Source organism: Penaeus japonicus, unplaced genomic scaffold (assembly GCF_977035675.1).
Source record: "Penaeus japonicus unplaced genomic scaffold, GWHDUDI00000001_assembly GWHDUDI00000015, whole genome shotgun sequence".
NCBI lineage: Eukaryota > Metazoa > Arthropoda > Malacostraca > Decapoda > Penaeidae > Penaeus > Penaeus japonicus.
Genome location: NW_028234417.1, coordinates 14,721,488 through 14,733,987, shown reverse-complemented (window position 1 = coordinate 14,733,987; position 12,500 = coordinate 14,721,488). Strand labels below are relative to the sequence as shown.

Below are 12,500 nucleotides of genomic sequence, written 5' to 3'. Positions count from 1 at the left end.
TCTAGTTTTACAATGAGTAACTGAAAGAGAGTGGGAAAAGTCAAAGAATGTTGTGTGAAGTTGTCTCACTCTGAAATAAAACCTATCCTGGAGGCTGGGCAAGCGAATCTATCCCCTGTCCGCAATGGGTTAATCATACCAGGTGCAAGTCTTTATTACATTCCTTGAAAAGTTATTAAACAACTTATAACATTCCTGAATTCATACAGAACTGTTCCTTATAAGCTTATTCCACAGACTTTTTTTTTTATGAACACTGCCTTTAAATTCTTTGGTTAATCCTCTATCTTGACAACTTACTAAAATATGAAAACTAACAAAAATAAAAAGATGCACACATACTGAGTGCAAGTCACATATGACAAGATAACCATGATAACAATAGAGAAAAAGAAAAAGTGGTCAAGAGAAAGGAAATTAGAAAGTTAAATGAAAGGAAAAAGAAAAGAAATTAAATGAAAAAAAAAAAAGAAGTGAATTAATGGTAGAAGATAAAAGAAACTGAAAAGAAAGTAAAAAGAAATAAAGAAAGGAGAAAGACGTCAAAAGAAAAAGAAAAGAGAGCCATCAAAAGAAGGATAATGGAAATAAAAGTACAAACCTGATATTAGCAAAGGTCTCTGGTCTTAGAGCATAGCTGTGGTCCCTCAATATAATGCCAAAACCATGTGCTGCTTGAAGTCCTATGGCTGGGTCTGATAATAAACTCTGCATCTGTTCAAACATTTAAAAAATATATGATAATAAAAGGCTAATTTATTTTCTTTACATTACTTTGAATCATATGGGACACTCTAATACTGATTTAATCTACTTTAATTTGATCCTTTTTGCCATATGAAAAAAAAGAGAAGAGGAAAAAACAACATGTAAGTTGCTCACAACTAAAAAGTATGTTAAGAATATAAGCACAATATCTCTTCCAATATATATAACATAGAGAGGAAGCGAGAACCTCCCCCTCGGCCAGCTGGTACTCAAACGCCACAGGCTATGAGTCGCTGATACTCTCTCCCAGAATATCAAGGTGTGCTGAAGTCAGTCTGCACAGACTGAGAATAGGCTACCCTTGTGCGTGGCAAATCATCCCCACTATTGGGCAAGATGAGTGACACTGTGAGTATTGTGGCGCGCCGGACGCCAAATTAGAGCACTACCTGATGGAATGCGAGCACACTCGCTTCCTCAGGCAGGGCCCAGAGATGACAGCCGCTGGGCTGGTTAGACGGCTATGCCTGTCACTAGCCCCCTGGCAACTGGAGCGCCTACAGGCAATCCGACCACCACGGTAAAAGTTCATTATGATGATCAGATGAGTCAGCACTTATAGCCAATAGAGACCGGGCTATCCCATCCACACAACCCGGGCGAAGCGACGTCTTCGCAAAATCTCTCTGAACTGAGCTGAATTGAATTCAGCGATGATGATCAGATAAGATTACATAAGATGAGTCAGCACTCATAGCTGACAGAGGCCGGGCCGCCTTGTGCATATAGCCCGGGCGAAGCGACGTCTTCGCAAATCTGTTTGAACTGAACAATATATATATATATATATATATATATATATATATATATATATATATATATATATATATATATATATATATTCCTGTGTTGTAACTTAACCCATTGCGTATGGGTGTCAAGACATGTCAGTACTGATTAAGCCTCAGATATGGGTGTTAATGCATACAATGACGCGACATCAGGATCTGCTCACAGTTGAAGCACGCACACAGTCATAAAGTATTATGGCTGTAACAGTGCTAGCTCCAGAGCTACTGGGTTCCAAAGTCAGTCTAATCTCACATCTTATTATAGATATATGGAAAAATATTGTTTGGGCTAGTCTGCGCTACCCCGAGGGCGGAGAAAACCTTTTCCCTGTCCCTCTAATTTTTAGCCAGTGCTGCTAGTGTCGTAATTCGCCTATCTTGACGACCAGTTAGGTCTGCAATGGGTTAAGTCCTGAATAAGACCACAACGGTTCAATACTCAAGCTTAGTGTATGTAGATGTAAAAATACAGTTCCCTATATCTATCTTTACATCATAAAATAAAAACTGAACCATAAGTAATACTACAATAACCAAAAAAAAGGGATGATATAAAACACATGCAATATTTATGGATCAATATTTATGGATCCCATTGTAGTTCCTAGTGTCGTGCTTTCAAGTCTTTCAAGACCAGGTAGTAGGTAAATAAATAAGTGGGTATGTAAGTAAGTACGTAAGTCATTAATAAGTAGGTAAGTAAATAAGGAAATGGGTGAAATAGTAATAAAGTAAATAGACAAGGTAAGGACTAACTACCTTAGCTGTCCAAAGAGCCTCCTCACATGCTCCACGAAGAATGAGAGCCTTGCTGGTCCACGTCCATGTATGGAGAGCAGCTTGTCGATTCTCAGGCAAGCTGCCTGAATCTATGACCTGACTCAGTTCATCACTGGCGTTATTTATGGCCTGAGTAAATGTAGGTCCTGCAATGACCACAGAAGGCAAATATTATGTTGATTACACATACATATGTCAAAATTTTCTTTACCTAGATATTATGCTTTCATATGTCAATAAACATCATTGTTTTGAAACCTAACACCCTTGTTTATAGGCAAGTCATGATCTTAGATCTGACAAAACAGCTGTCTTGGCTCCAAGTGGTCTAAATGCCAAGGTATTTCAAACATGTAAGCCTAATGCCTCTGGCCATTCACCATTCACCATTCACCCTGACAAAATATCTCGTCCCTGGCCAGCTGGCTGGTACTGCCATCACTTAATATTATATTTTGTCAACCTGTGTTAACAGGTTAACATCCCACCAAATCATAAAATATCCCTTGATTTCATTTCAGCTTTGGCTCATTAATTTTTTATGTAAGCATAATTTTTTTTGTCATAGTTCTTTTTTTTTGTTTAATTTATACTACCTCACTCTTTCTTTGTCTATTCAAATTATGAGCTACATTTAGATACCATAACAGCACTAGGTATGGTTGACTGATCTATATTCCCTGTCTCCTAAAAACAGCTACAATAATCAAGGTGACTGATCTCTTATATTTCTCTCTTGATTTCATATACAAAGTTAGCCAATTATGGATGAAAAAGCCATCATGTCTACCTTTTCAGTGAAATCTGGGAAATGCAACTGATTTTTGTGCAGAACTTATGGCAAATACCTACCTATTGAGATTTTGTTAATAACAGCAGCATGGAGGACTGCAGATATCTCTCTTATGGTTGGATTGTTACTGTACACACTCAGATGACGAAGTTTTCCTAGAAACTGTTCCAAATTCTCAAGATCTTCCCCTTTCCGTAGGCCAAGAAAAACACCTTCATATATGAAAACCTGAAAACCAAAATAGAATTTCAGTTAAAGATATTTTTTTATCAGCAAAATAAAACTTAAAGGCATAATACAAAGAATAAAATAAAGATGTGTCATCTAAAGCCTTTTTAACCCATTTGCACTAATTGATGTCCCATTACGTGGTTGGAAAATATCCCCTGACCCGAGTGATATCCTTAGACGTTGTGCATTTTCTCATTGAGTTCTGGGCGGGACAGTTGTGATGTGCTGAAACGTCAGCGACAGAACCCTAGATTGTTCTAAAATATAATGATTTTTCATGATTGCTTAGACTCTGTTACTTTAGTTTAGGAGTTTGAATGTCATAAATGTGATATGTGATATAACATAAGAAAAATGACTTTATAAAAAACTACGTGATATTGATGACATTATGGTAATTTCTGCTTCTAATTGGTTGAATTGAAAGATCTGAGTTGAAAAACTATTGTAATCAAATGTGATTGGTCAAGAAGTAAAATAAAATAGAAAATTACAAACATAAAACTATTTCTGATTTGTCAATTACCCGTAATATCACGTCACATCATGTCATGAAGTACATGTATGATTATTTGTTCTTCTATTTGTTTTTTTTTGGAGAGAGAGAGAGAGAGAAGAAAGAAAGAAAGAAAGGAAAAAAGAAGAAGAAAAAGAAGAAGAAGAAGAAGAAGAAGAAGTAGTGAAGAGAAGAAGAAGAAGAAGAAGTAGTGAAGAGTATAGGCAAAGTTCAATAAAATAACACTAGGAAAGCATTGCTGTAACATGTTTTTTTAATAAAATAACTCTTCTGAAAACTGCAATATTTTTACATGCCTTTACACTGTAAATGCAATCTTGCAAACCATAAGAATAGGGTGGGTGAGAAATGCTCTGAGAGGTTCAGCACTTGTTATCTTCCCAGTGTAAGCAGGAGTAGGCGAAAATACGTCCCGTCTTGAATGGGTTAATATCACTATGTTGCTATGATTATAATCATCATTATTATCCATTACAAGTAACATCATGTGCAATATCATTGACTGAAATACTTTTCTTAATCTGTCTGGCTACAAAGGGAAAGAAAGAAAGAAGAAGAACGAGAAAAATCTGATAAAATCAAATTGATACCCAAGCTAAACCCACTGATGCCAAAGACATGCACTGTCCACTATGGTTTTGATTGATTATCTTTTTTACCCAGAGATAATTTAACATGCAGGAAGGCTTACTATTTACCTTCTTGGTGAAGAAGCCATCAATATGGAAAAGTAAAAGCATGGTAGACAGTCCATACATTTGAAGCATCAAGGGATCAAAGTTTTACAGTGAGAGGGAAAAAAGTGTCTCCTCTTTCTTACCATTAATGCTGCTCTTGGGTTCTGTGCTTCTGTCATGTTTGACAAAAGATCTTTGACTTCAGGATGCTTTGAGACAAGTTCTTTTACCAAGCCTTCTAAACTGTTTAATTCACCTACAATTAATAAATCAATTAAACTCTGCACCACAGGCCTGGGGTCTCTGTTGAAATGATAGAAATAGATCTGTCACATTTGTTGTTTTCTCAGGTTTCAGAATATCTCACATGAATTTCAAAGTAATCACACATAATGAAAACCTTCTATCTTATACATGACAAATAGGACATAAGACCAAATGTATAAATGAATAAATAAACTTGCCCCATCCTTGCAACAATTACTCTGCAAATTGATGACAGATGCTGGAGAGCAGGAATAGGGTTTTGTATTTCTTGGCTGACAACAGCTGTTACACAAAGGCTCATCACTTTCAACAACCCACTCCAGTCTTCTAGTATATAATTAAGACACTCTGGATTACTGATGGTGTTGCTGATAATCTGTTGAGAAGAAGCAGCAACAGAAAAGGGAAAATTAGAAGGAGGAAGAGGAAGAATAGGAAGACGAGGAAATAAATGATTTTAAGGAAAGATGGTTCATTTGGGAGTTGAAAAAATTAAAGAAGAGAGAAGACAGAGAAAAAAAAGAGTCATTAATTTATAGGAGGGCATGGATCAAAGTAAGTTATATATATCAATTCCTACACATATATTCTTTTGTAAAAAATTTAAGATTATTAGCAAAATAAAATATCTACAGTATATTATCATAAAAAAAATAAAACATACACAACAATGCCATCTTCATTACTTTTGAAACACATGCAAGATAGAGGCAGCATCTTTCCGTGGAAGACACGAGTGTATTTTCCGCATGGTTCCAGACTACGTGCAACACTCGGGATAGAAGGAACTTTCCTGTAGTTAGGATTGCAAGGGTTTCTAAGACTTGACTTTCGCTCACAGGAGAAATGCCAGTACTCCCTAAACAAGGAAAGAAAGAAAATAATGAAATATGCTAAAAATTTTCAGATTTTGAATTTGTGTGTCATATTCTTTTTCATAACTCATACAGAAAGAATAAAAACATGACATCTAATGCAATGCATCTGAAGGGACCAGTGTTGAACCCTAAGTTACACTCAAGTAAGGAGGACAGAGTAAACTGTAAAAAAGGAAATGAAAGAACGCGAGCAAAAACAATGCATTAATAAAAAGAGGAAACAGAAAAAATCACATACCCTTTTCCATTTCTGCCAAAAGCTGAGGGAGTGAATTTTCACTTATGGCAGGTGGATGCAATTTTCCCAATGCCACAAAACACTTAATTATTTGGTCTCTGAAAGTAATATAACAGTCAGAATACTGATCATCATTACAAGATTATCTGAATATTATCAATTTTTCAGAAGTTCAAAATTCAACTGATATGCTTCTACTGTCCATCTTTCTATATATCTCAAATTTTACCCAAAAAAATGTTCCTTCCATTTTGATCATGGCAGAAAGCATCAAATGATTACATTATAAAACACACTGAAATCATTAATTATGCCTTAGTTGTACTTACAAATACCAGACTGTAGGATACTTGACAATACAACCCCTTCTTTAACCTATAAATAGCATATTCATAATAATCAGGTCATGTTGAGGTCAAGAAAGTAAATGGTTGAAAATAAAGACACACCTTAAACTACTGCTGTTTGCGCTGATGAGTATTGATGTGAGGGAATGGGCAGCTTCCATGAGGTATTTAATTTGGAATGCAGGTAAAGCAGTCATCAAGGCTGACACTGATGCCTCTTGAACTGCAGACTGTTCACTTGCCAAGCCTTGTGAAAACACGTTCCAGCAAGAGGCTTCGTGTTCTGCCAAACTTCCACCATCTGAGATATTAGAATACAATAAATTTTCCTTCTCTTCCAAGACAAACTACCAACTTCATAAGATATTTACATGGGTGAAGAATACATACATTTAGAAAGGATTTTCAAAGTAATTCTAAACTGCTCATATCTATTAGTAGTACTACATCTACTAGTACAATAAAGTCATATGCTAAAAAAAAAATAAAAAATAAATAAATAATAATAATAATAATAATCTGCTAATTTCTGACTATACAGAGTTAAGTCATATGATAATTTTTTTTTCTGCAAGGACATACCAAAAAGAAAAATCTTCACAGAGGTGATGGCTAGACCTCCAAGTATTAACCCACTCATGACGGGGGCATTCCAGCCTTGCATGTTACAATGCCGTGGCTCTCGAATACATAGGCCTAAATCAGTTAAATAAACGATGCCGTATGACGTCACCCAGTGAACGGGCCTTGAATGCGCGGTACCCGTGGTGTACCACCCGTCCAGAGAGGGTTAACAGAAATTCCAGACCAACCAGAGTAACATGGCCTGCTGTACCTAAATATTTTCCAAGTAGGGACAGACAAGGAGTAAGTTCAAAGAAAGGAAAGGAAAGGAAAGGAAAGGAAAGGAAAGGAAAGGAAAGGAAAAAAAAATATATATAATAATATATATATATATATATATTATATATATATATATATATATATATATATATATATATATATATATATATATATATATATATATAATATATATATATATTATATATAAATATATATATTTATATATATATATATATATATAATATATATATATATATATATATATTATATATATATATATATATTATATATATATATATATATATATATATATATATATATATATATATATATATATATTATATATATATATATATATATATATATATATATATATTATATATATATATATATATATTATATTATATATATAATATATTATATTATATAATATATATATATATATATATATATATATTATATATATATATATATATATATATTATATATATATATATATATATATATATATTATATATATATATATATATATATTATATATATATATATATATATATATATATATATATTATATATATATATATATATAATATACATACTTTCCTGCAAAACAAATCTATACCTTCTTTTAGTGATGGATACTTTGCTCCCTGCTCCAAGAACTTTGCCAAAATGGTGATGGTGTTTTTCCTAGCTGTATCCTCAGTTTTGTTATTAAACTGTTCCACAAGAAGAGGGCAAACCTGGCAAAGAAGAGAGATACAACATATTGATATAACTGGTAATAAAGATATGAATGCACAGTGAGGAAAGTTGTGCTTGGTAACAAGCAGGGCAGAAACACCATCTCATAAAATGAAGTTGATATAGAACTATATCATTAAAAAAAGAAAGAAAAAACTAACTTCTTTAATCTTCTTATTTCAAGGCAAGACAGTTTGCCAGTTTAATAATAGAGAGAAGGAAAAGGAAAAAAATTATAGAAATATAAGACAAAAAGGAAAAAAGGGTGTGAGGAAAGAAAAGGAGAAAGAAGGAGGAGTGAGTATAAGTACCAGAGGAGGATGGGGAGGAAGAGGAAGATGGAGGAGAAAGAAGAATAAAGGTGAAGACAAGAGGAGGAAGGGAGAAGAAAGATGGAGAAGGAAGAAGGGAGACAGAAGAAGGAAAAAGAAATAGAAGAAGTTGACAGAAAAAAAAGTATGAAAAAAAGAAAAAGGAGAGAGGAAAGATGGGCTCATGGCTCACCTTCCCACAGATGGCTTCAGCAGGACCCTGACCAGCGACAACAACAGCAAGCAAAAGATGCGCACTTGGGAACATTAACCGTTGTTCTGGGGTAGTTAAGTGGCCAAGGCATTCTGAAAAAGGTGTAAAATTTTGAAGTGACATAATGATATAAATAAAATAATTCAACATTCCTTTCATACTATCAGTCCTGGCCAATAACTTAAATATTCGCAGCACCATTGACATCATACCCATCATGGCTGACTTGATCAACATGTTTGTCGCATCCCTCCCTGCATGGGTCACTGTTCCCCTGTCGAGGGTTAGAATGATTGCTGTTAGAGCTGAGAGGGCAGCAGCTTCCCCTTCTGCACTGTTTGCCTCGATCACCTCTCGCCTGATGCTTACCCACAAAGTAGGGACATGTGGCCGTATGTCCTCTGAGGTGTATGCTTCACAGCAGGCAACCTACATATATATGAGGGATATTAGTTAATTCACTGGAGTTCTATACAGAATAAGTATTTCACAGAAGTACTTGTGTTTGGGGGTTCTAAACTTTATAGTGTGTTGAATCTGGAGCAAGTAACTGAAGATCTATGGTTATCAGAATGGAATATGATGACTTTTTGATTAATAAAAATATAGGTTTATGGTTTATATTGAAAATTTAAATGAAAATCAATTTGTGCCTATTGGAACCTGAAACAAAAAACACATACTTCCATGAAAATCCTGTAGAGCAAAGGTCAAGCAAATCCATATCATATTCTGCCAATCCAATCACTAAAAAATAACTTACAAGTGTGTGTAAAGAATCTAGCTTTGCCACTGTTAAGTCCGAGTCTAGCTTCTCCTGCAACAGAGGGATGCAAAAGGGGGCAAATTGGGGTGTTGCTGACAAAGCTTGTCTAAGGCCCATTACTAGGTCTTCTGATGATATGCCATAAGGATCATCTGCTGGCTGAAAGAAATAAAATATGGAAAATATTATTTTCTATATCCAGTTTCAATCCATCCCCTTTATCTCTTACCAGTTTTATTTATATCTAATTCATATTGCAGTAGTTATCATACACTTTCTATTTCTTCAATGTGTAATGGTTTTGCAAAAAAATACTATTCTGAAATTATACATTTTCTCTCTTTCTCTGCCTTTTCCTATCATTCATTCTGGCTCTCTTCCCCTTTCCCTCATTCTATACATCTTTGTCCTCTTCTCTCTTTTATTCTCTCTCTTCTGCTCCCCTATCTCCTGCCTATTCTCTTTTCTTACCTCCCTTTATCTCTCAATATAAAAGGAGAAAGAAGGAAAAAACAAATGAAAAACACTCACAGGCACAAAGTCTATTGGAAAGTATGCTGCCACAACCTCAAACATGTCTTCGGTGAATGGGCCTAGAGGAAGATGCTTCACAATGGTGGGTACGAGGGCAAAGAGCAACACAAGGTTCCTTGGGTCCTTCTCTCCGTCCATCGCTGTGATGAAGCCTAGCACAAAGTCTGTGCCCATATCTTTGACACCTGTTTGGGAAATATCCTATGTATTCTTGTATTTCTTATATTTTTCATTGATTAAGAAATTAATTCAAAGTGAGGGTAACTAATATAACACCATATAAGTATGCAATAATTTGGAATAAAATCAAATTGAGCATAAATGCCTTCTCTTCCTCCTCCTTTCTTTTCTTTCTTTGTCACACCCTCTCACCCCAAATATCTAAGACACAATTCTACTGCAGCACATACATTCTAACTTGTTTATAATGCAGTACTTCAGGAAGGTGTAGACATTTCTCCTGTCAGACATAATCTGAGACTGACAGTGAACTTCTTTAAAAACACCACGTATGAGGTTGATGATGTCCTCCCTTTGAATATGTGCTTGCTGAACCTGAGGAAATTTAAGAACAGGAAAGATCTTACTGTTTATTCATTTACACAATGCCTACAATCAATCACTCTTGAAAAAAAAAAAAATTATGTATATATATGTATATATAAATATTATATATATATATATATATATATATATATATATATATATATATATATATATATATATATATATATATATACATATATCTATATATCTTTCAATACATTTTCTTTATAAGAAGGACTAATTACTGACCTCTAAAACAAACAATAAGACAAAGAAAATCTCTTTAAAAATTAATTACTCATCTTTTACAAAATTATTAAATTCTTTAACTTTTTTGACATATATTCCATTCAAGAGGTTAATGATATAATTCTCAGTATATGGATCACTAATAAAAGATTATCACTACTTCTATAAAAAAAACAACTTACCTACCAATACAACATTGCATCAATTAATATCCTAGAGTCTTCATACTCACTCTTTGTAATTAAGACCCACAAAGAGTGAATGAGTGTAGATATATAAAAAATACCTATATGATACTAATTCTCCCTCCAACTAACATCAGTAGCTTACCAGAGCCAGCACGGCATATATAACATTCGGCACAACAGAATGGTGATCCTTGAGACGATCGACAAAGAAGGCTGTGAGGAATGTGAGCTCATCTGCATTAAGCTTCTCCTGTGAAAGTGCATGTAGAATGTCGGCCAAGAAACGTGTTCCTACAGCCCTATCTGCGACATTTGTGTTGGTCAGACTGGATCCAAGACTTTCCACAACCTCTTGTAAGGTGAGGTCTCCATTTGATACACCTGGAAAAAAAAAAAAATTATTCAATTATTTTCTTTTATTCTTATTATTACTAGAATTGAGAGGTGAACACCCTCCCCCTAAAATTATTTTCTTTACATGTTCCTAATGCACAATCAAGCGCAATTTGCATAACAAAGCAAAATATTATAACAAAAGTGTAAAAATCTGTGTTAATGTTCATGAAAGAAGAGCTCAATATCAAGCACTGTAGAGATTTAATGCAACTGGATTATGTGTGTGTGTGTGTGTGTGCATTCATGTGCATGTGCATGTGTGTGAGATCCAGACTGCAGAATATGGCATGTGTACAAAGTGACATCTTCCTTCTAAAACTTTTCTCTAAAAAAAAAAAAAAAATACTCGTATGGTTCAATTCAGATTTGGATTACAGCTGAGTTACGTATCATCCCATACCTGGCCCTCATGATTTTTATCCTCTTTTGTCAGTGGGAAATCACATTGAGTACTTCCTCTTAGCATTTTTCTAAATCTACTATTTTTTCTAAATCACAAGACATTAAAAAATAAGTAAGTAACCAACTATGTTTCAACTTTCAAAGAGCATATAACTTTCAAATTTGCTGAGAAAATTTTTTAATCAGTCACAAGATCTGATAAATAGTCTATATTGAAAAAAGATGAAAGGACTCATTTGCAACTATGCCAGGGAAAAAAATGTCATTGCACACTGGCACATTGCAAATTTTATTCTTGCACATTGGATATCTCATCAAAAAGTTATATACTCTGCAGAAAAGTATGAAAGTTATACTAAATGCAAAAAAAAAAAAAAATCAAATAAATAACTGTAATAAATAAATCATAATGTCAATGAAAATGTATTAATAATTCATCACTATATCAGGATTGTTTAATAGAATCTTGGAAGGGGAGAGAATCCTGAAGAATGGAGGAGTATTCCTGTGCCCATCTTCAAGAACAAGGGAGATGTGCAAAGTTGCACAAACTATTGTGGAATAAAATTGTTAAGTCATAGTCTGATAATCTGGGAAAGAGTGGTAGAAGCTAGACTAAGGGCACAAGTAACAATCAGTGGACAGCAGTATGGTTTATTTCAGGTAGAGGACATCAGATGCCATGTTTGCCTTGTGAATGTTAATAGAAAAGTAAAGGGAAGGCCAGGAAGAGCTGCACTGTGTATTTGTGGACCTAGAGAAGGCAAATGATAGGGTGCCAAGAGATGAATTGTGGTATGGCATGAGGAAGTTCGGAGTGAACAAGAAGTGTGTAAATGTAGTGCAGTATATGTATAATTACAGTTTAACAGCAGTGAGGTGTATGGTTGGAACAATGGAATGGTTTAGTGTAAAGGTGAGATTGCACCAGGGATTGGCTCTAAGTCCATCCCTGTTTGAATGATTACGGGCAGAATGGCTGACGGTGTTAGACAGGAGTCTCCCTGCTCTATGTTGTTT

General features: G+C 34.4%; 1 protein-coding gene across 1 annotated transcript in view; it reads right to left on the bottom strand.

Moving 5' to 3' along the window:
• Mms19 (MMS19 nucleotide excision repair protein) overlaps window positions 1-12,500 on the bottom strand; it is a 17,985-nt gene that overhangs the window by 3,884 nt on the left and 1,601 nt on the right. Inside the window, exons 2-16 of the mRNA XM_043016918.2 lie at window positions 10,825-11,063; window positions 10,110-10,254; window positions 9,697-9,884; window positions 9,163-9,324; window positions 8,612-8,828; window positions 8,379-8,491; window positions 7,753-7,873; window positions 6,390-6,588; window positions 5,941-6,038; window positions 5,511-5,683; window positions 5,022-5,200; window positions 4,701-4,860; window positions 3,192-3,360; window positions 2,319-2,485; window positions 602-714 (exon numbers count right to left, since the gene is read on the bottom strand). Coding sequence (XP_042872852.2) covers window positions 602-714; window positions 2,319-2,485; window positions 3,192-3,360; window positions 4,701-4,860; window positions 5,022-5,200; window positions 5,511-5,683; window positions 5,941-6,038; window positions 6,390-6,588; window positions 7,753-7,873; window positions 8,379-8,491; window positions 8,612-8,828; window positions 9,163-9,324; window positions 9,697-9,884; window positions 10,110-10,254; window positions 10,825-11,063 — 2,443 coding nt within the window. The remainder of the gene's footprint in view (window positions 1-601; window positions 715-2,318; window positions 2,486-3,191; window positions 3,361-4,700; window positions 4,861-5,021; window positions 5,201-5,510; window positions 5,684-5,940; window positions 6,039-6,389; window positions 6,589-7,752; window positions 7,874-8,378; window positions 8,492-8,611; window positions 8,829-9,162; window positions 9,325-9,696; window positions 9,885-10,109; window positions 10,255-10,824; window positions 11,064-12,500) is intronic.